General features: G+C 43.1%; 1 protein-coding gene across 2 annotated transcripts in view; it reads left to right on the top strand.

Moving 5' to 3' along the window:
- Positions 1–212: 212 nt before the first annotated feature.
- RMND5A (required for meiotic nuclear division 5 homolog A) overlaps positions 213–23,690 on the top strand; it is a 61,935-nt gene continuing 38,457 nt past the window's right edge. For both annotated transcript variants that reach the window (XM_025405791.1, XM_025405792.1), the window contains exons 1-2: positions 213–1,050; positions 20,939–21,081. In XM_025405791.1, coding sequence (XP_025261576.1) covers positions 909–1,050; positions 20,939–21,081 — 285 coding nt within the window. In that variant the 5' untranslated portion in view covers positions 213–908. The remainder of the gene's footprint in view (positions 1,051–20,938; positions 21,082–23,690) is intronic.

Here is a 23,690-nt window from a genome sequence, read left to right on the forward strand (position 1 = left end):
GGTCAGGGCGACGTCCTACGGAAAACAGCCCTTTGTATTTTTGTCTGGTTTTCCCCTATGGCTTTCCAGAAACTACTCGTCTCTCGGTACGCTCTCCAAGTCACCCCCTCCAACAGCGAGCCCGTTGGTTTGGCCCCTCAGCCTGGATTGGCTGAAGACTTACGCCTCGGCCAGGGATTGGTTTCTTACCACTCCCCGCGCCCATTGGTTGGGTTTCCCCACTTCTGGGCGGAGTGGTGAAGGCCGGTTTCCGCCCCCTTGTTTACGGAGCGCGTAGTTGTAGCGCTCTCCGAGCGCTGGGGCTGTCTCTAAAGTTACCTATTTAGCTCCTCAGGCCAATTGGGGCCTCGCTCCACCCTCGCCCTCTCCCTCGCACGCCTTCCGCGTGGTACGGCCCACGCCTTTAGAGCAGCGGTGCGTGTGGGCGCCGGTCGCATTCCCCCGCCCGCTCTCCCCGGGTCGCCCCCCCACCCGAGGGTGCGCTTGGTACGGCCCGCGCCGCCTCCTTTCCTCGCGCGGGTGGCCATCCCCTTCCCCCCAGTCGGCAGCGCTTGGTGCCGCCCGGGAGAACCAGGTCATCAGTCGGTTCCCGTGAAAACAAAAACAATCGGCCGCGCCGCCGCGGGTACCCGAACGTCGCGAGCGGGGCCCGGAGACGCGGGGCCGGGTGGAGCGAGCGAACGGGAGCAGCGGCGACGCGCCGCGGGGCCAGGGCGCCATGGGGCAGGCGGGCTCCGGCTGCGCGGGGCTCCCCCGGCGCCGCGGCTAGTGCGCCCGCCGCTTCGGCTGCCTCAGCCTCCCGCGCCGCCCGCTTAGGGGACGAGGAGCAGGACGCGGCCTCGGCGGGGCTCGGGCCGAACGGCTGCGGACACCCGGGCGCCGAGGAGCCGAGCGCCGCCGCCTCCGGCATGGATCAGTGCGTGACCGTGGAGCGCGAGCTGGAGAAGGTGCTGCACAAGTTCTCGGGCTACGGGCAGCTGTGCGAGCGCGGCCTGGAGGAGCTCATCGACTACACCGGCGGCCTCAAGCACGAGATCCTGCAGAGCCACGGTAGGGCGGCCCGCGTAGGCGCGCGGGGCAAGGCCCACCGCCCGAGCCCCGGCCCCGGCCCCGGCCCCGCGGCGAGAACCCCTCACCCACCCTCGCACCTCTGGCCCGGCCCTCGCCTCCCCTGGGGCGCAGAGGCCCCCAGACCCCTGAGACTTTTTCTCCTCTTTTCGCCCGATTTACCTCGAACCTGCCGCGACTTAGCTGCTAATTCAGAAGGAGCGCGAACCACCCGGAAACCCGGCCAGGAGCTGCGGGCTCCAGTCCGGATAAACGTGGGTGTGGGGGCAGCCTACCGCACCTGCAAATTGTCGCCCCCGCGAGTGGGCGCCCCTCGTCCCCCGCCCCCAGCCGGCCCCGAGGGTCTCACGTGGTGCTCGCGGCGCGGTCCTGCGGGCCGTGCGCGAATCGCCTGGGACCCCAGGCTCTGAGTGATGAGGGCAGTGCAGGCGGCCCCCTTTCCCCTCTGTGCCGCCGCGAATCCTTGGCCTGGGGACTTCGTTTCTTCGTCTTATTTTGGAAAGTCGAGCGTTATTCTTAGCTGTGGGTTAACAACAGCCTTTCCTGCAACTTCATGATTTGGCTGCTGTGTGGACGCAGCTTCTAACTCCGCAGCGGCTCTGACATGGTTCCTTGGAAACCAGCTCAATCAAACCCTTCTGTTCTCCTAGTGTACCTTCTGATGACACTAAGGGGGAACGGGCGACGTTTGCCCAAGTAAATTGTGCACATGTTGCTGGTTACTTGCTTTGTCTGGTCAAGTTCTTTCAAAAAAAAAATAAATTTTCCTATAGAAGGTGTTTCACCTAGGTTTTTTTTTTTTATTGCCCCAAGCCCTGAGGACAAGTACTTTTAAAGGCTTGGTTTTCTTACACTTAAAAAGTCACAGCGATGATTCCTCTTGATCAATAAGTAAAGGACTTATTTAATGGGTTTATTAAAGAGGCTGAGGGGGCTTCTCAGCTTGTGGACTGAACAGAAATTTATGTGAAGGACGGTTTGGTAGCTGGGGGAAGATGCAGATTATTTGTGGCAGGTGAGATGAGGGCAGTGGCGTTCGCTGAGTGTCTCTCCCCTCCTCCTTCGTTTTTTCACACTTTGTTTTCCCAGACTGCATTTCAGTTGAGGATGGGTGCTGGTCCATGGGAAAGGAGTCTTACAGCAACTTCTCGTTCTGGGCACTGCAGTCATTTTTGAACTCCAGGAAGGAAGCAAACCTGCAGTCATAGCGGATGAGATATTAATATGGAAAAACCACATTAATTCTCATAGGAGTTGCAATACTAGTATGGAAAAACGAGCAGACCTTGGTGGCTGCCTGTGAAGGGAAATTTGACGTGGCGATGATGATATAGTTCATAGATACAGGGAAGTGAAGGTGGAATGGGACAGGAATCCTGGGAAGACTTTGAATTTGGTTTTGGACATGTGAGGTTAAAGTTGAAGGGCTTAATGAAGATAGAATCGAGGGCTCTCATATTTACTGGTGGCTGAAGATGCATAGGTCTAAGACTGTTTTCTGATGTCATTTCTAGGAGGACAGTGGAGGGGATCACTTAGATTGCACAGAAGAAAGACTGGGGTCTAACCGCAGTCTTGAATTTCCCTTGGCGAGTGGAGAGCCAAGGCTGGATAGAGCCAGCAGAAACCGAAAAGGGTGAGGGCTTAGAAAAGGAGAGGTTGGTCGGCTTTTATTTGGCTATTGGGAGTCAGTAACCCTCTGTGTTTGCAGTTTCATAGAATTGCTAAGACAAGCCAGATTACTGGGGGTTAAGAAGAAAAATGTGATGTGAACCGAGGTGTGGGAAATCCAGTACAGCGGTGGGAGGTATTCCCTCTGTGCTCCCGGCCCCGCCAAGGAACCAGTGGAGGAAGAGAATGAAGGGCCTAGACTTGGAGAGGTGGAAGGAACATTTCCTTTGTAGGGACCAGGTCATAGGCAGAGTTTGAGAGGAAAATGATGGAACAAAAAGTACCTTTCTTCCATGATAGAGGATGTAAGTTGAAGGGGGATGTGATTGTGAGCTTTGTTTTAGAAAATTTAGGGCCAGTCTCAATTGGATAAAATGATGGTGAGGAATTGCTGAGGCAAGATTTTGTTGTGAGCAGACAGCTATATATTAAATGAGCTGTTAGGGTAGTTTGTGATGGAAACTGATCATACATAAATAGAGTTTAGTTAGATAGTCCTGCAGTGAGCCCTAAAATTTCTCAGGTGGTCTAAATCACCTTTAAGTAGCCTGAAATTCTTTCACATAAAATTTCTCTCATTAATCTTTTTTAAATGAAAGTTTCTTAGTGCAGATACCCTTGGGGGAATGAGGATAGTATGGGCTGGTCTCTCATACCTGGGTGAATTGGTTTGTGCTGTCCCGTTTAATCCACCTCTAGCCAAATCCATCAGCCTCAGAACAGAATATCTTTTTTTTTTTTTTTCTTTTAAATGGTGTTGTGCTGGTATCAGGCTTGCAGCAGAGAACAATAATGGAATATAAGACTCTGAGAGGGAAGTGCAGGCTTTGACTTGGTACCATAGCCAGTTAGGGAATATTGGTGGTTCAGGGACAACATAGTTGTAATAGAAATATGAAGAAGCAATAAGAACCCACGGAGAATATTGAAGAGCTGTGTCAAGGCCCAAACCATTCCTCTCCCTGGAGACTGATTGACTCTAGACTTCATGCCTTTGGAATTAGAAACCTTAGGGTGGTAGATAGGAGGGTGGGGAGTGAGCCAGAGCCTGCAGTGAGGTGCCCAAGGTAAAAGGAATAGAGATCACAACTTCTGTCATTTGGTTGTGTCAGCCTTTCAGTGAGGGTTTCTCTGTGAGCACAAAGTTTGGTGTAAGGTTCATTGTGGTTAATGTAGGCTGGTGGTCATTCCCAGTGTGCCTTGATGTAATTTGTATAGTGCACTGGTGCTTCTAAAACTTCACTCATACACATGTGCACTCTTACTTTTCAGATGGACTAACGATTTTACTTAAGTAGATTTATCTTAGGCAATGATATTTGTGTAGTCCTACATGTGGTGCGTAGGTATTAGGTATAATACACTACATGTTAAAATAAATTCATAACCATTTAAATATTAGTTTACATACTAGCTAAAATTACCATTTGCGTCAGTGGTATGGGAGCCACACTTTGGATAACCCTGAGTTAACAGGGTTAGCTACTGTATGGTTAAATTTTGGTGATTTGATTTGTGATTATATGCCTTTTAGCATTTTTTTCCTATTGGCAAATTTATGTTGTTTCCCATTAGCACCACTGTGGTGGAAGGGAAAAACAGAAAAGAACTATTTATCATGTTTTGCTGGTATTCTGAATTCATACTTTGTGAAAGAAAATTAGGCAGAAACAGTTGGTAATGGTTTCAGGACATGTTTAAAGTATACTTGGGAAAATTGCAGTTTTTGTAAGAGTAAAGGACATGCAGTATTTTTTTCTGATTATTTTTAGACTATTATTTAACGGAGTTCTAATGTGGTTTCTGAAAGTGACTTTCAAGGAATTTTCTAAATTTAAAATGCATTTATTAATTTTTAGTAGGTCATATATTTCAAATGGTATCCATTCAAACAATGAAAAAGATAACCCAGTAAATAGTACATTCAAATGGTATAAACTCAAATGATAAAAAAGCACACCCAGTGAAAAATCTTTCTGCTCTTGTTCCTGGACCACCTGGTTGCCCACTTCACAGACATAAATGCCAGTTTCCAGAAAAAAATTTTCATTGTTGTTTTTTGAGACAGCCTCCCTCTGTCACCCAGGCTGGAGTGCAGTGGTGTGATCTCAGCTCACTGCAACCTCCACCTCCTGCTTCAAGCAATTCTCCTGCCTCAGCCTCCCGAGTAGCTGTGATTACAGGCGCCCACCACCACGCCTGGCTAATTTTTGTATTTTTAGTAAAGACAAGGTTTCAACATGTGGGTCAGGCTGGTCTTGAACTCCTGACCTCAAGCAATCCACCTGCCTCGGCCTCCCAAAGTGCAGGGATTACAGACATGACCCATCACGCCTGACCTCCAGAAAAAATTGTAAAAGAATCCAGTGAAATGACGATTTGTCACTTTCCCTTTTTTCTCTAAGGAATCGGATATGTATTTCCATTTACTATGATTAAGGCTTAGTGTTATCTCACTTTGCAAGTTGGTAAAGATGTCTTTATCTGTGGGAGTGATCAACATATACTCTATTGGCACCTAAAACTCCTTTGGTGTGTGTGTATTTTGTGACTTTTAGTAGTAAAACTCATGTAAACCATAACTCCTACCCGTATCCCTTTGGTGAATCAAAGACACTGTTGAAAATTTGGTTACCAGTTGGAGAACCGGTTTCTTTTTAAAAATGTGGGGGTAACAAATGAGAAGGTAAGTAGGCAAGTAAACATGAAAAAAAAAAAAAAATCTTGTGGAGGTCACATTTTTAACTCATCGCTGTGGCATGATATTGCATCAGGACACAGAAACCAGAGGTTGAGGATCGCATGTTAGGTATAATCTTCCACTCTAAAATTTGGAATGTGTATATTATATATATGTGTTGAAAAGTATGCTTATTTGTATATATGAATGATCTGTGCTTTTTCAGAGCTGACCAGTGTTGAATATATTGTTTTGAATGAAAGTAAATGTATTATATCAGGGCTTGGTAGACTAGTAGCTTATTTACCTTTTTAGCCTTATTCTGTGGTGTACATGGAGTAGGCCACATAGCCAGGTTGCCCCTTTGTTACCTAGACTTTTGCTAAATACTGACAAGACACTCTTGAGTCAATAGTGACTTTGTTTTGAATACAGTTTGGTATCTGTGTTTAACATCTAGTCTGGAAAATAGTATATCAGTAGGTCATAAATAAAAGTTTGGGTGGACATTGTTCAGATATTCTAAGAGAAGAACAGACTGTTTCTCTAGTTATTTAGGCTATTTTAGGTGATAAGAATAAAAGGTCAGTATATTGGTGTTTCCTGTTGGGTTTAGAAGTAGATTTAACTTTGTTAGCCTTTTTTTTTTTTCCAGGCTCACTCTGGAGATAATTAATTCTTTGTTATTGGGCCCCTTATTCATTTAGACTGGCAGGTGACATAATAGTTTTCATTAAAATGGAATTTGTGGATGTATAAATAGGCTGAGGTTAGGGCTAGGCTGGCTCCAGGGGCACCAAGGATGTCATCAGGACTGATCTTCTCTTCTGTCAACTGTTGGCTTCATTTTCAGGGAAGTTTGCTTCCCATGGGGTAGAGATGACCAATGGAGCTCAAAAGACAGGAACGTGGCTGTTTTGTGGGAGATACTCCGGGGAGTACCTTTATTATTCCGTTTTAGATTCTCTCCCTGAATCAGTAACTGGGGCCAGGGAGCCAGGTCTTCTGGCCACCTTGAGCTGTGCTCACTCTCTCAGGAGGTATCTGGCCTTATGATACACTGTTCATCAGGTAGAGAAGAGACAGTTCTAGAAAGGAACACTTAAACCCAGACAGAGTAATATATGTCTATTACAGTGGAACAGCTACATGTGATATCAGTAACATTCTCTGAGATGTTTTCCTGAGTAGTCTCGCCTTCTCAGCTTTTGCCTTGCCTCCTAACTATAATGTTCATATAATTCAAGTAGTGAGTTGTTAGTATGACTTAATCTGGAGACTAGAGAATACAACTTGGTTCATATTCCTCTTGGGAACTTTTTTGAAATTACTTTAATGCTTGACATGGTAAAGTTATTTTCCTAAAGTTATTTTATTTCCAAAGTAAACTCTGGATAATAACATTGGTAAGGAGAAACTTGCCAACACTTGTGTGATACTATTATACTACAGCTGATAGAGAAGTTTCTGTTGTTTTCATGTCTTAGTCTCTTAGTCTTTAGGATGGTGAAAATGGTGTTTTAGCAAACTGTTCACTTGGAATATTAAAACTAACTTGTTGTTATTTAGGACCCCGCTTCTTCATCTGTAAGGCTTCTGAAGTCTTTGAAAATGATCCCAAAATGCAGATTAGGGAGAAAATTGTGGAGGGCCCTGGCTCTGAGCTATGTGTACTTGGAGACCCATGGTACTTCCAGGAGATGATGCTCTCTAACTGGCCGTTTCCTTGAAAGCTCTAAGAGTAGCAGAAACTCCTGGCCATTCTCTTTAGATTAGATGTTAGCTCAACCCTTCAAAAAACAAAGACTAGACTATCTGGCAGGAGTCGAGGATTTTGAGAAATACAGTATGCTTACACCTTATGTGGGTGTGGTGGTTGTGTGGCTGAGCTCAAAAGGGTTGTTTGGGAATGTCGTTTGGGGAGGACATAGGCTTATATTACCAAGTCTATCTCCACTTAAGATGGAGGCCTGGGCCGGGCGCGGTGGCTCAAGCCTGTAATCCCAGCACTTTGAGAGGCCGAGACGGGCGGATCACGAGATCAGGAGATCATCCTGGCTAACCCAGTGAAACCCCGTCTCTACTAAAAATACAAAAAATTAGCCGGGCGTGGTGGCGGGCGCCTGTAGTCCCAGCTACTCGGGAGGCTGAGGCAGGAGAATGGCGGGAACCCGGGAGGCGGAGCTTGCAGTGAGCCGAGATCGCGCCACTGCACTCCAGCCTGGGTGACAAAGCGAGACTCCGTCTCAAAAAAAAAAAAAAAAAAAAAAAGATGGAGGCCTGGATGGTGATTTCTTCTGTTACGGGGGCACAATGTAGTGTCAGGCTGTGTGTTATTTCTGATGAGTTTGTTGTATCTGCAGAATTCATATGGGTTTAATTCATCTTATTGATACATGAAGACATTTGGGAGGAGATGAGGAAATAATCTTTTAAAAGAAATGTTATTCATGGCCCTGGTCCTCCAGGAACTTGGAGGCTAGTTGAGAAGATGAGTCTGTACTTGTGGAGTAGTACCTAAAATTTTGACCCTGGGCCCAGGAGGTCTGGGTTTGAATCCTTGCACTGCCAGTTTACTGGTTCTACAACCTTTTTGTTTTTTTTTTTTTTTTTGGAGACAGAGTCTCACTCTGTCACCTAGGCTGGAGTGCAGTGGTGTGTGATCTCAGCTCACTGCAACCTCTGCCTCCCGGGTTCAAGCGATTCATGTGTTCCCAAGTAGCTGGGATTACAGGTGTGCACAATGCACGGCTAATTTTCGTATTTTTAGTAGCGACGGGGTTTGACCATGTTGGCCAGGCTGGTCTTGAACTCCTCGGCTCAAGTGATCCACCCACCTCAGCCTCCCAAAGTGCTGAGATTACAGGCGTGAGCTACCGCACCCAGCCTGATCCTACCATCTTGCTTAGCCAGTTTTTCCTTCAGTTAACTGACATCACAGAGTTATGAGAATGAAATAGATAATAGATGTGAACTGGCTTTGAAATTTGTAAAACAGGGTAGACGTGTTATTTATAAAGTCTGTGCCTTAAGTAGTGTTAAGCACTTTTTTTATTTTTTTTTTTTTTTTTTGAGGCAGAGTCTCGCTCTGTTGCCCAGGCTGGAGTGCAGTGGCTCCAGCCACGATCTTGGCTCACTGCAACCTCCGCCTCCCGAGTTCAAGCGATTCCCCTGCCTCAGTCCCCCGAGTAGCTGGGATTACAGGCACACACCCCCAGGCCTGGCTAATTTTTTTTTTTTTTTAATTTTAGTAGAGACGAGGTTTCACCATGTTGGCTGGGATGGTCTTGATATCCTGACCTTGTGATCTGCCCGCCTCGTCCTCCCAAAGTGCTGGGATTATAGGCGTGAGCCACCACGCCCGGCCCACATGCTCTTTAATTGAGACACTTTGAGTAATATTTAGGTGTCTTTATTACTGGTTTATGTTAAATACCATTCTGTGCCAAGTGGTCTGATTAACACTGTAAAGAATGCTGAAAAGGTATCAGAAAGAGTCTTTAAGGAACTTAGAAGTTAGTTGGAGAAACCAGACTCATATTTGAAAGGGGGAAAAACAAGACCGTGGCACAGTATCTAACAGTGCTTCTGGTTAATACAGACACCAGTGAAGAGAAAGAGCCCTTAGAAAGAACTGCATGGGGGTAGATAGGCATTATTTCAACTGAACTTTAGATCACCTCATCAGTAGTTATTAATCACCACTTATAGGTAGAACTAAGCAAAATCTTCTAGGAGTTACAAAGAACAAGCATTTTCATCCTCTAAGAACTTTGTGTCCAGTTAGGGAGATGAGACTGGCTTTTTTTTAACAAACACACAAACAAAAGCAGTGCCCTATAATGCAAGGTTATGTATCTAGGCTAAATGCTACATGAGTGGTGCAGATAAAAAGGGGTGGGATTTGAGACAAGGAGAGACTCTTTTTACCTATGGGAAGTTTTAGTAGCAGAGATTGAATGCGAATAGTAGAAAAAGCAGATGGAGTGCCTGGAGGGGAGGATGGCAAGAACAAAGGTGTAGAGGAGTGAGAGGTGAAGGACCAGATTGCAGGGGAAAGGCGATAAGAGCATTAAAATTACAGGTTTTGTAAAGCCATGGATACCAGGGAAAGTAGTAGACTGGGAAGATACTGAATTACTTTGGGGTGGGATGGGAACATTTTGAATAGGGAGGAGACAGGGACATCATCAGAGACCAGTTGTCAGCAATATTTAGGTTGGTTTGGAGTTGGGAGTGAGGTTTGAGTAGAGGCAAGAAGGTTAGTTAGTTAAGGCTAAGTGTCAACCTAGATTTGATGAAATAGAGACCTGTCTTTGGGTACTGGTGGTAGAAATTTAAAGGGACCCACGAAAGGGATCTTTTGAGGGAAGGAATGACCAGGGGTTGGTGCACAGATGGAGTCTGGCAGAGTAGGAGAAAAGGGCAGGAAAAACCAAAGGTTAATCCAAGGTTTTAAGCATGAATGATGGGTAGATCATTATGGAACCAGGTAGAAAATAGAAAGTTTAGGAGAGGGAAAGGTAGGAATCTGAGTTGGATTTTGTTTTTGTTTTTGTTTTTGTTTTGGGTGGGGGGGGTGAGTGGAAGGGGCATCTCACTGTGTGGCCCAGACTGGATTGTAGTGTCTTGGCTCACCACAGTCTCTGCCTCCTGGATTCAAGTGATTCTCCTGCCTCAGCCTCCCGAATAGCTGGGATTACAGGCGTGCACCACCACCACCCGCCTAATTTTTGTAATTTTAGTAGAGACGGGGTTTCACCATGTTGGCCAGGCTGGTCTTGAACTCCTGACCCCAAATGATCCACCCACCTCCACCCCCCAGAGTGCTGGAATTACAGGCATGAGCCACCGCAACCGGCCTGAGTTTGATTTTTAAATATGAAATCCAGATTCCAGTGCTACAGGAAACCTAATGTGGTCCCACCTTTCATTTCAGAGACAAATGAGATGCCTAGAGATTAAGTCTTTATACTTGGAATTTGAAGGGAGTGAACAGGTTCTCTAAAATGTGACTGTCACAGACATATGTTTAAAATCTCATCCCAGCACTTTGGGAGGCCGAGACGGGCGGATCACGAGGTCAGGAGATGGAGACCATCCTGGCTAACACGGTGAAACCCCGTCTCTACTAAAATACAAAAAATAAATAAATAAATAGCCGAGTGTGGTTGCGGGCGCCTGTAGTCCCAGCTACTCGGAAGGCTGAGGCAGGAGAATGGCGTGAACCCGGGAGGCGGAGCTTGCAGTGAGCTGAGATCCGCCACTGCACTCCAGCCTGGGTGACAGAGCGAGACTCCATCTCAAAACAAAAACAAACAAACAAACAAATAAAATCTCGTGCCTGTATCTTTTTTCTTCTCTCTGCAGTTCTTGCCTCATATACTTTGAAGCCTTTCCTGTCTTCTCTATGATAGTCATTGATATTGTTCTTTGCTCCAGTAGCACTATTAGTCTGTACCATGTAATTTAGCTCTTAAATATTAACTTTATTTCGTTTTTTCCTCACGCTTGGTTTTGCAGCACACTGTGCCTCTAATTTGATGCAGTGGTCTTTAATAATCTCTCTGGATCAGAATGCCTGTCTGTCAATTTCCTGTTCTCTGAAAGGTCAGGAGTTGAACACCAAATACCATGCTTTCTTTTACCTTGCAGATTTACCGGCTACTAATATATGGAAAAAAATTTGTTTTCTGTGTGTACCTCCTCCAGAAAAAAATTGATGTGTTCTATTTATGCATTTTCTCCTTCCTCTAAGCGGCCGCTGTGTCCTAGGTGCTGAAGTAGCTCACAAGAAGCCCAAAGTGTCAGTGGACCGCAGTTTATTTTACTACAGACGAAGTGAAATAGTCCTTTATTTTTAAAAAATACCAACCTTACCTTTTCAAGTTTCAAGTTTTTCTATTCTAATACTTCGCAAGGATATCTATGGTCACCTTGTTAGTGATTTTTGTAGAGTCAATCTTAGATCTTTTTATCCTTTATCTACTTTATTCCCATTCTAAATTTCTTAAATCTGTGTAGAAATTGGTAACATGGGAAAAGTATCTTGAACACTGCTGATGCAGGCCTTCAGCACTCAATAAATGTTAATTGAATCTAAATGTCATAGTTCTCCCTTTTACCTTTTTTTTTCTGTTTTTTCTTGGTTTCATTTTGTATTTTAAGGCATCAAGGCTTTTATAAGAGTGGTATATCGTAGATTCTCCCCCGCACCAGCCTTCTTAGTGATGCCTAATACTCTTTTAGCTTTCTGATTTTAATGTTTTTATTTAAATAGCTAATCTAGAATGAATTCCGGAGTATATCTCTATGAGGTCTGAGTTTTTATTTAGGTACGGTTAGATTTGTTTCCTAAATGGATTTCTTCGTATTTATCTGCATCAGAACTTGTGTTCCATTTTGCTTTCCACTTAATTCTAAATTTAAGATCTCTGTCCATCTTATGAAAGTGGAGTTAACTTTTTATAACTCAGAAGAGCTCAAATGCAATACATGTAATATTTATAAACTTGGATATTTTAAATTTTTCCTGCCTACAGGATATTCATTAAAATGTCAAGCCAGGTCTTAGTGATTTCTGGGAAATCTCATTTCTCTGAAAATATTCTAGTCTTAAGTGGTGATGATTTTCAAAAAGGTTGAAACAACAATACTTTTTAATATTGTGCTTCCCTCTTTTTTTATAGAGTGCTCTCAAGTATGGTGGGTCTCATGTCTCATGTTTGACTCGTGGGCAGCATGTATTTCATGGTGTAATTGACACCTTTAAACTAACTGCCTTTTATAGACCAAATTAGAACTTTTTATTATCTCCTGATGAGCAGACATTTCAGGCTACAACATGGTGTGCTGCCTACCAACCAGCTGTTTAGTTTTAGCAATGCTATCTTTAACCGTGTGTGTGTGCAGTTGAGCCCCCATCCCCCCATATCATAAAAATAAGTGGCAGACAGAAAATTAAAACTGCAAATACTGAGTAGGGATGAGAAACATACTTGTCAGTGTTAATGATATATTTGTCTTGATTGTATTAAGGTGAGTCAAAATAGTGGGTAAATCTTGTCACAGAGCTGGACACGAGACGTAGTTTTTTTTAACCCTTGTGATCAGTAAGAAAGAAAGTATGTACAAAATGCTAAAACGATATTGAAGGTGTAACCAAGGTATAACTAGGGATTTTACAGTTTTTAGCTTTGTGCAAACCAGTCACCCTTTTAATATGTAAATTTGTTCTACCTTCCTATATTCTGACTTAGAATGTACTTTTGTAGGGTCACATTATGTACTAGAGATGTTTCATTGCATCTTTGACAAACGTGGGAATAGTTTTGTAAAAAAGAAACTGTCTCAAAAGTGACTTGAGTCAGAGCACAAACCCATTAATTCCTGGGGTTGGTGGGAGAAGTCGTTATTTGGAAGAGAGAAGGAACTGATGCGGGGGGACTCTTTTATGAATGTGTCTTATTTGAAAATATGTGGGCATATGTGTGTTTGTATGTTTGTGTTGATCTTGGATACTGTGACCTTGTTGAACTCTCACCTATTCTTGGATTGTGTTTGTGTGTAGATTCCTTGGGATTTTCTACTTAGGCGACGATGTTGTTGACAATCAGGAACAGTATTATTTCCTAACTTACTTGATATTTGGAGAACTTAGGCTGCAGTGCTATTGTGTAGCAGATGCTAAACATTCTGTGAGAGAGTGAGGGATCAGTGAACTGCTGAGTGAAACTGCTGGCAGTTTCAGAGGGTGTTGGTAGTATCAGACAGTCTTCAATGCTGGGTTTGAAATTGAGATTATGTAATACATAATTAATTATTTTCATATGTATTCTTTTGGTAACTAGTTATTGAATGTGTAGTATATGCCAGTTACTATGCTAAACATCGAGGATTAGTCATATTTCCTACTAAAGTTAATTTTGTGGGAGGAATGGACAAATAACTATTTACAACAAAGTATGAAACTCTGATAGGGAAGTATAGGATGCTGTGGAAACATTTTTCTAATTTATTGTTTCTGTGAAACTAGTGGGCATACATCCTAAAATGGCAAAGCAGTGAGTCTCAAGGGCAGAACTTGAAAATTTTGAGTGTTGTGCTTAAAATCTGTTTATATGATAAAAGGTGCTGTTCTATTGTATTGAAATTTTTAACTTAATAAAGCAACACAAGTAGATTGTCTACATATGTTGGTTCTTTGCTTGTATTGAACATGCTAATTCTTACACTTGTTTAATCATAAAAGTGACTTTAAAAAGTACTTGTGACCATTCAGTGATGAGTGAGCATTGCGTCAGAGCTGTTCTTTCAGGCTCATGTATTGGGCCTGGGTTCCCTGGGTTTATTACATTGGAAGACACAGTTAGTGCAGGACTTTCTCCTGGATGATAAGTGACCACTGCAGTGGCCAACCTGGATGTAGTTATGGTGCAGATGACTGTCACAGTTAACTTCCCAGCTTTTCTTCTAGGAACTGAATCCAGTTAGATTTCGTTCACATAAAGGTTCCCCTAGAAGCAGGTTGTGTTTTCATACAGAGAGATCAAAAAAACATTAGAACTCTCCTAGTAGGACTTATAGAAGTTTGGTTGACTGTCAGTCTGGTCATTATAGTGATTTTCAAACCTGTTTTTACCTTTGGCTGCTTTCCACTGAATCCATTTGAAAATGCATTAGTGAAATATTTCTCTCTTAACAGGGCTTTCCCAGGGTTCTCTTTCACATTATTCCATTCTGCTTTTCTTGAGTTTCCAAATACCTTGTAGAAATTATTTTTCCTTGGAGCATTCTGAGAACTCTCAATGTTAATTAATTGGCCTTAAACTGCTTGTATCTGTCATTCATAAAATTGAAAACCAAAAATTAGAGGAATTTGTAGATGGTAAAGGAAGAAAAGGAGGTAACAAACAGCACCAAACTCCAGGTCTGTAAGTTACTACGATTTGAAAATATCAGCAGATTTCAAGGTTGGTGCGTGGAAGTTCAGTGGTAAATTCTAGGTGACCTCTCTCCTCCAGCTTGGCTTCTCCTTTTTTATTTTTATTATTATTGTTTTTGAGACCGAGTCTCGAGTCTCACTCTGTCACCAAGGCTGGAGTGCAGTGGTGCAATCTCAGCTTACTGCAGCCTCCCCCTTCAGGGTTCAAGCTGTTCTCTTGCCCCAGCCTCCCTAGTAGCTGGGATTACAGGCGCCTGCCCAACACCATGCCTAGCTAATTTTTGTATTTTTAGTAGAGACGGGGTTTCACCATATTGGCCAGGCTAGTCTCAGGCTCCTGACCTCAAGTGATCTGCCTGCCTTGGCCTTCCATAGTGCTGCGATTACAGGCATGAGCCACTGTGCCTGGCACCCTTTTTATTTTTTATATTTTTCCTACCTTGTTGTCTACTGACGTAGAAATAAATGAGTCTGGATGGATAGGAGGTATAACTTTCTTTTAAAAAACATTTTCTTTGTTTCCAAAAGAAATCCAGCACTTACTAATAGTCACTCTCCATTCCCACCCTGCCTCCTGCCACCCCAACTACCATTAATCTACGTCTGTCTCTGTAAATTTGTCTATTCTGTACCTTTCATGTAAATGAAATGACACAATATGTGGCCTTTTGTGTCTGGCTTATTGAATACTTAATGTAATATTTTCAAGGTTCATCTGTGTCATAGTATGTATCAGCACCTCATTTCCTTTAATGACTGGATAATCCATTGTTTATCCATTCATCATTTGCAGGTTTGATTTGTTACCAGTTTTTGTCTTACGAGTAATGCTACTGTGAACATTCTGATTCAGGTTTTTGTGTGCACATGTTCTTTTGGGTATATAACTAGAAGTGGAATTTCTGGGTCATATGATAACTGTTTAACTTTCTGAGGAACTGCCAACTTGTTTTCCATGGTGTCTGCACCATTTTATATTCCAATAGCAATGGAGAAGGCTTTGAATTTCTCCACATCCTTTCCAACACTTGTTACTGTGTTTTCCTGGTAGCCAATCACAGTGGGCATGAAGTAGTATCTCATTGTAGTTTTGATTTTCATTTCATAAATGACCAATACTATTGAGCATCTTTTTGTGTGCCTATTGGCTATTTGTGTATCTTCTTTTGAAAAATGTCTATTCAAATCTTTGACTACTTCTTTTTTTTTTTTTTTTTTTTTTTTTTTTTTTTTGAGATAGGGTCTTGTTCTGTCATCCAGGCTGGAATGCAGTGGTGCAGCCATAGCTCACTGCAGCTTCAACCTCCTGGGCTTAAGGGATCCACTTGCCTCGGCCTCCCTAGTTGCTAGGACTACAGGCATGAGCCACCATGCCCAGCCACATTTTTATATTTTTTTCTGTAGAGACAGGGTCTTGCCTTGTTGCCCAGGCTAGTCTCAAACTCCTGGGCTCAAGTGATTCTCCCACCTTGGCCTCCCAGAGTACTGGGATTACAGGCTTGAACGGTGCCTTGTGCTTTGCCCTTTTTTAAATTGTGGTGTTTGTCTTGTTATTGTTGAGCTTTAAGAGTTCTTTATATAGTCTGAATACTAGACCCTTTCAGAATGTGATTTCCAAATATTTGCTCCCCTTCTATGAACCATCTTTTCACTTTGTTGATAGTGTTTGCAACACAAAAGTTTTTAATTTTGATGAAGTCCATTTTAATTATTTTTTCTTTGGTTTCTTGTGCTTTTGGTGTCGTATCTGAAAAACCATTGCCTAATTCAGGGTCAAAAATGCATCTGTTTTCTTGCAAGAATTTGATAGTTTCAGCTCTTACATTTAGGTCTTTATTCCATTTTGAGTTAATTTTTATTTTTGTTTTTATTTTTTTGAGAGAGAGTCTCGCTCTGTTGCCCAGGCTGGAGGGTAGTGACATGCTCGCAGCTCACTGTAGCCTCGACCTTCTGGGCTCAAGCAGTCCTCCCACCTCAGCCTCCCTAGAAGCTTGGGCTAGGGGCGTGCACCACCATCGCCTGCTAATTTTTGTATTCTTTGTAGGGACGGAGTTCTGCCATGTTGCCTAAGTTAGTCTCAAACTCCTGGGCTCAAGCAATCCACCCACCTCGGGTTCCCAAAGTGCTTGTATTATAGGCATGAGCCACTGCATTCGGCTCATTTGAATTAGTTTTTATATATTATGTGATTCTTTTGCATGTGGATATCTTGTTGTCTCAGCACCATTTGTCGAATATGGCTCTAAAAAAAAAACAATTTTTTCCTCACTTTATTTACCATCAATTCAGATACTTGTATATGTTGCACATTTGCAGGCACTATTAACATAAAACTGGAGTATACAATTTGCAATAAGGACTTGGCCTTCCTTTGGGGGCTTATGTTTAGTAGAGACTGATGATGGTATATATACATGAAATTGTTACAATGGGTTATAGTTAAGTGCGGGGGGAGTAGGGGAGAGGGCAGAAGTTACCAGGAATTCAGAAGAGAGAGTAAGTCTGTGGTCAGATGGGTTCATAGAGAAGATGAGGCTATTGAGGTTAGGTATGCTTTAAGTACAGAAAGATCAGAAATGGTCAGAACAGAGCTACTGAGGCAATTAGATGCTTTTGGTCCAAGAAATCTATGGAACACCTTTTCAACAGATTTTGAAAATTTCTTGAAGTACCAAGTCTTGTCTTAGCCTAAATTATTAGAAGTTGGAAACCTAATTGTGTCATTGAAAATTGGAAACACTTGATAGAAACTTTGTGCAACTGTATTTAGAGATAAGGAAAGCTTTTTTCTTACCTTTTCATTTCTCTCAGTAGTTGTCATTGAACAGACTTAATATAGTTCCTCTTCACAGTTCCTGTAACCTTTTAGGATTTCTTTTCATAGAGCTTTAGAGAAACTATTCTTGTCATCGTCACTGGTTACTTCCACATTGTAAATCCACTGGCCATTCTCAGTCCACATCTTACTTGACCTAGTAGCACATCAACACAGCTGGTTACTCCTCCTTCCTTGACACATTTTCTTCTCTTGGTTTCCCCAACATTATACTTTTCTTGAGTTTCCTCCTCCATCACAGTTAGTGCTTCAGCAGTCTTTGTTAGCCTTCCTTTTCCAGTTCTATTTCTTCCCAGCCTCATAAACTTGGTGTTCTCAAGACTCAATTCTTTTATCACTTCTCTGTGTCTGTACTGACTCCCCCGATGATTTCATATAGTCCCATGCATTGAGTTTTATATATATATATATGGCAGTGACTCACAAATTTGTATCTCCAGCCCTAACACTGCTGTTGAACTCCAGGTTTGTATATCTCACCAACTCCTCCACTTATGCACTGAGGTGCCTACTCAACGTCTCAAACTTTACAAGCCCCAAACTGAACTTTCTGTCTCTCCTCATCCCTCATACCTGCTCAGCCTTTATTCTTTTTTGGCAGGATGGAGAGTTGAGGTCTGGCTCTGTCACTCAGGCTGGAGTGAAGTGCTGTAGCTCCCTGCAGCCTAGATGTCCCAGTCTCAAGTGATCCTCCCGCCTCAGCTTCCCAAGTTGCTGGGACCAAAGTCGTGTGCCACCATGCCCAGCTAATTTTTGTATGTTTTATAGAGACAGGGTCTGACTCTGTTGCCCAAGGTTGGTTTCAAACTCCTGTGCCCAAGTGATCCTCCTGCCTTGGCCTCCCAAAGTGCTGATTTGTTTTTTGTTTTAATTGAAGACAACTCCATCTTTCTAGTTGACCCAGGCTAGAATCCTTGGAGACATCTGTGAGTCCTTTTCTTCCCTCATGTCCAGTCATGAAATCCTGGACTGAGCCAGTGTCATTTCTCATCTAGATTGCTGCCACAGCCTCTTATTTTCATGCTCAGTTCTGGTACTCTTGTTGCCAGTTAGACTGACCATATGAAAATGTTTTATCAGCCAGGCATGGTGGCTCATGCCTGTAATCTATGTAATTTGGGAGGCCAAGGCAGGAGGATTGCTTGAGCACAGAAGTTTGAGACCAGCCTGGGCAGCATAGTGAAGCCCTGTCTCTGCAAAAAATACAAAAATTTTCTGGTGTGGTGGCAGGCGCCTGTCATCCAAGCTACTTGTGAGGCTGAGGTGGGAGGATTGCTTGAGCTCGGGAGGCAGAGGTTGCAGGGAGCCGAGATTGTGCCTCTGCACTCCAGTATGGGCAACAGAACGAGACCCTGTCTCAAAACAAACAAACAAACAAAAATCCCCCCAAAATTTTTTTTATTAGTTTACATGCCTTCTCTGCTCAAAACCTTGCAGTGGTCCCTTTCAGTCAACGTAAAAGCGTTAAGTCTTTAAAATGCCAAAGATCCTACCAAACCAGGACCATTATCTCTTGGACCTCTTCTATTTTCCTTGGCCAGAAATCCACTTTTGACATGCTGGCCTCTTTGTTGTTTGAATAGTCTAGGTGTATTTTGCAATAGGGCTTTTCTCCCCTCAGGCTGGCATGCTTTCCCCAAAGCAGCCAGCCACATGGTAGGTAGTTCCTTCACTTTTTTCAAGTCTTGGCTCCAGTGTCATCTACTCAGTAAAGCCTACCATGCCAGCACTGTTTTAAAGTTGCGGTTGCTCCACCCGTACATGCTCCCCATCTCTCTTACCCTGCTTTTTTCCCCCAGGTAGCATGTATCATCTTTTGTCATCGTTTATAGTTTGCTTATTTTGTGTGTTATGTCTCTTGCCAGAAGTTAAGTTCTTGGGAAGGGATTTTTGGTTATTTTGTTTCACTGCTGTACCTGTCACATATAATGAGTGCTCAATAAATATTGGTTAAATGAGTGGGCATCCTAGGGCTGTTGTACTCTTGAGCTCCTTGTTCAAATTCTCAGGTCCCATCCCAGACCTACTGAATGAGAAACTCTGGGGATAGGGTCCAGCTACTTTGTTTTAACTTTAAGTGATTCTGAAGTAAATTAAAATTCAAGAACCTCTGCTATATAATGTTGGTTAGGATTTCAGAAACCAGGCCTGTTGCTTACAGGTGGGAATATGTAGATATAGAGATAAATGACAAATACCATAACTGGATTTGTTTTATCTGTCTCTTTTTCTCCCTTCTCCTCTTTTTTTTCCCCGCTGTAGGAACAAAATTTGGAGGGAGGTAGCTCAGGGAAAGGATGTAAACTGTAGTAACTTTTGGTTGATCATGTGTGTCAGGGGTCTTCAAACCCACCTTTAGGTTCCAGTGATTCATTAAAAGAATTCACACAATTCAGCATATAATCTTAGCTAAAATTTATTACAGCAAAAGGGTGCAAAGCAAAACCACCAAAGGGAAAAGATTCATGGGGCAAAAGTCCAAAGTTAGGCAGTCCAGAGTTAGGCAGTGGGTGCCTTGGTGACCAGCCCCCAATAAAAATCCTGGGCACTGAGCTTCTAATGAGTTTCCCTGGTAGGCAACCCTTAACACTTCTCACAACCCATGGCTGCAGGAATTAAGCATGTTCCGTGTGACTTCACTGGGAGAGGACTGTTGGAAGCTTTCTCCAAGCCAGGAGAAAGCTAGGTACTCACTGCCCAGCAGGTATCAAAATTCTAGATTCCCAGAAGGAAAGCAGATGTTCACCATAAACCACACTGTACAACAGTTTAGGCACAATGAGCCATTCTTTTCAGCTAGGGCAGGGGTCCCCAAACCCCCGGGTATGGACCAGGACCCCTCCGTGGCCTGTTAGGAATCAGGCCGCGCACAGCAGGGGGCAGGTGGCGGTGAACGAGCCGCCTGAGCCCCACCTGCCGTCAGATCAGTGGCAACATTAGATTCTCAGAGGAGCATGAACCCTGTTGTAAACTGCACATTCGAGGGATCTGGCGCGCGTGCTCCTTGTGAGAATCTAACTAATGCCTGATCTGAGGTGGAACGGTTTCATCCTGAAACCATCCCACCCAGCCCTCGTCCATGGAAGAAATGTCTTCCACGAAACTGGTCCCTAGTGCCAAAAAGGTAGGGGGAACACTGAGTTAGGGAGTGATGGGAACACTCCCAAACTCCCAAGTTTCTATATGTCAGCCAAGAGGCGACTTTGTAAGCAGGACTCTCTAAGGGTAGCAGTCTATGACCTGCTGTGTTAACTCTTTTCTGCACATGGTGGTATCCAGGGAAGTTTGTTTTCTTCTACTTCTTTATATGGAATATGATGTGTTTGCACTAAATCGTCTCTGTTGAGGAAATTTAGTAACAATCAGAACGTTTTGAGAATGACTTGAACAGTGTAACTGGGTTTAATAAGTGAGTTTATTCACTTAGACCTATTTTCTCAAAAATAATAGTGCCTTGACAGTATTATTCACAGTCTGTGCTGGTTTTTGTAATGGTAAAAATGATTCCTTTCACAGTAAAATTTTCTTATTTCCCAAAATAAAAAAAATTATATCTTTGTTAGTATCCATTTGAAAAATCACATCTATGAATGTGACCATCAGCTTCAAAGCAGATACTGAGTTTTCTTCACTTTTCTTCCATCTTTTGTGGTCCAAAAGGCCCATTAGAAACTTGCCATTTTTGGGTTTGTTTTAGTGAGTAACCAATCTTTCTTTTTTTTTCTTCCTTTTTTAATAGGCCAAGATGCTGAATTATCAGGGACACTTTCACTTGTTTTGACACAGTGCTGTAAGAGAATAAAGGATACTGTTCAAAAATTGGCCTCGGACCACAAAGACATCCACAGCAGTGTTTCTCGGGTTGGAAAAGCCATTGATAAGGTATGGTATTGAAGGAAGTGTTTTGTATTTTTTAGCTTCATTCTCTTTCTTCTGTCAGTACTTTGATAACACTAGCTTTCACAAAGTGTGCTACTCCTGTCATGTTTGCTTTTGATAACTTTTGCAGGTCTCGTTTTACCATGTTATTCTTACTCAGGTTCCCTGTTGCTATTATTTAAAAAATAAAAACAAAATTAAAACTCTCTGCTTTTATAGCTTTGTTGTTTATCCGTTTGAATACATGACTAGAGCTCCTAGGGTCATGATGAATAAAGTTCCAAAGAAATTTTAACCCAATATGTGGGAGTTTGTTTACCAGGAGTAACTTCTCCTAATTCCTGAATAATTCCCTAGCTGTGACTCTGTCCCTGTTATGGGATGATTAGAATAACAGCCTTGTATCAGTCTCCCCTGCATCATCCCAACTGTTTTCTTCCTATGAGCATCCCAGCTACTTTTGAATTTTGCCTTCTGTGTGAATGAGTGAGAGGGTTGGTTGCTAGGCAGTGAGGCTGGTCACTTTTATTTGATGTTTTTTTTCTTGTGACATTTTTTTAGTAAGCCATCTTTGACCTGGTGGTTGATTTATAAGCAGTTATCATTTTTAGTACTGGCGGATTTTATTCATGGAGTTCATAGTCCTATTGGGGCCTAAGAGAAGTAGCGCAAGGTTACTGTGTGATACCTCTGACTTACTTCAGACATAGGGGAGATTGTGACTGGTCAGGGGTGTTTCTCTTCACACATCGTAAACTGCTGGGAGGGTAGGAAGAACTTCTGAGGAGTGCCCTTTGTAGCAAAGGCATCTTCTAAACAGTCCTATGAGTTACTTAGTCTGTACTCACAAGAGTGATAGTTGTAACAGAGGTAATAGAAGTTCATTGAATCTGGAGAGTGGTTCGTGTAACTCATGGGTAGACCCAGCTGTTAGAAATTATCCCGTGAAAAGGCTAGGCTTGATGCTGTTTGAGTCAGGACTATATGCTTATAAGGCATTACTGTTCACTGGTAGGTGTGGTATGACAAGACCGTGAGTGGCAGGGGCTCAGAGGACTTGTTTTGGTAGTCGTGGCTTACAGAAGTGTTCGTGACCTTTCAGAAAGTTCTCACCACTCCCATAGTGGTGTGAGGGGTTTGACTCGGCCAAAGAGTCAAAGGTTGGTTTTGGCAGCCACAGGGTTCCAGCCACCTTGTTACATCAGTGATGGCAGTCACCAGCAAAGTCTGGGAAGGCAGTGAGTATTCTCTGAAATGGTTTTGAGGTTGGAAGCCTGTTCGGTAACTCCAAGAGAGTGAACACAATTTTAAAAGTGGGTTTGACATCAACCCTATTTGGTACTATGATACTTGAAGTCTTCAGTTGGTTCCTGGAATGGTTGTTGGTGTGTGTGAGCTTAAGAACTATGGGAGTGGTGGTGGGACACTTCGTTTTCTTCCAGCAGCTGTATCCTTCTAGAATGTGATGGGGCACTTTAGAGATGGTCCTAAATCACTGTGGGTGAAGAACCCTCTGTTCCTCTAGAGGTACAGTAACTACTTATGGTGTCTAAGAAGATTCAGATTTTGATGTTGACAGTGACCAAGGCATCCTGGTGATTCTAATGGCTCAAAGTTCAGAGAGAACCCCAATAAGTTCCTGGGGACATCTGCATGACCACCAGTCTGCTTGCAGTTATAACAGAGGGTCAGCATTTGGACAGTAGAACCAAAGGTGCTGTGACAGTGAGAAGAGCTAAAGCTTCCAAGGCAGCCAATCAGAGATTCTTGGAATAAGGGGGGATGGGCTCAGCAACTATAACTGTAGCGTGTGGGCTACTGACCAAGATCTGGAGCAGTTGGGCAAACAATTCACCAATTATGCTTTCTGCAGCTTGTAGGGTGACCATATATGTCCCCGTTTCCTAGTTTATGTTTGTTGTCCTGTCATGATTATCAGAACCTTCTTTTGCTCTTGTCCTACTTCTCCTGGTGCCTGGCTGAGCATGTCTTACTCCAGATCTAGCAGGTCTTTATAGATATTCATAAGGGTTGTCAGATATTTTGACTAATCTTTAAGGCGAAACATTGTCTGGATGTACTTGGTGCCAAAAATGGAAGTATCTTATTGGGAATGGATATCAAGGAAACACATTTATCATGAATAATCTACATTCTGGCTTATTTGGGCAGGGGGATGTGTTCGAGGTGAAGATTCCTAATTACGTATTTTTAATTCACTTGTTGCTCTTTTGAGGACATTATTTTTAATGCCCTTGGAAGTTATAAGGACTTTTTCAAGTAAATCTTTTACAGTTTCTTTCAAAAAATTGGGGTGTTTTTGTTTGTTTTTTTTTGAGATGGACTCTCACTCTTTTGCCCAAGCTGGAGTGCAGTGGCACGATCTCAGCTCACTGCAAACTCTGCCTCCCAGTTTCAAGCGATTCTCCTGCCTCAGCCTCCTGAGTAGTGCCCAGCCCCAAAAATTGTTTTATGTTCCTGTGAAAGTAGTTTTGGTTCTAGGTGACCTGGATTCTGGATTCTTCTCATCCATCATATGAAACTGTATTATTTAGTCTGCAGGGCATGATGGCTCACACTTGTAATCCCAGCACTTTGGGAGGCCAAGGCAG

The sequence above is a fragment of the Theropithecus gelada genome, chromosome 13, assembly GCF_003255815.1.
Source record: "Theropithecus gelada isolate Dixy chromosome 13, Tgel_1.0, whole genome shotgun sequence".
NCBI lineage: Eukaryota > Metazoa > Chordata > Mammalia > Primates > Cercopithecidae > Theropithecus > Theropithecus gelada.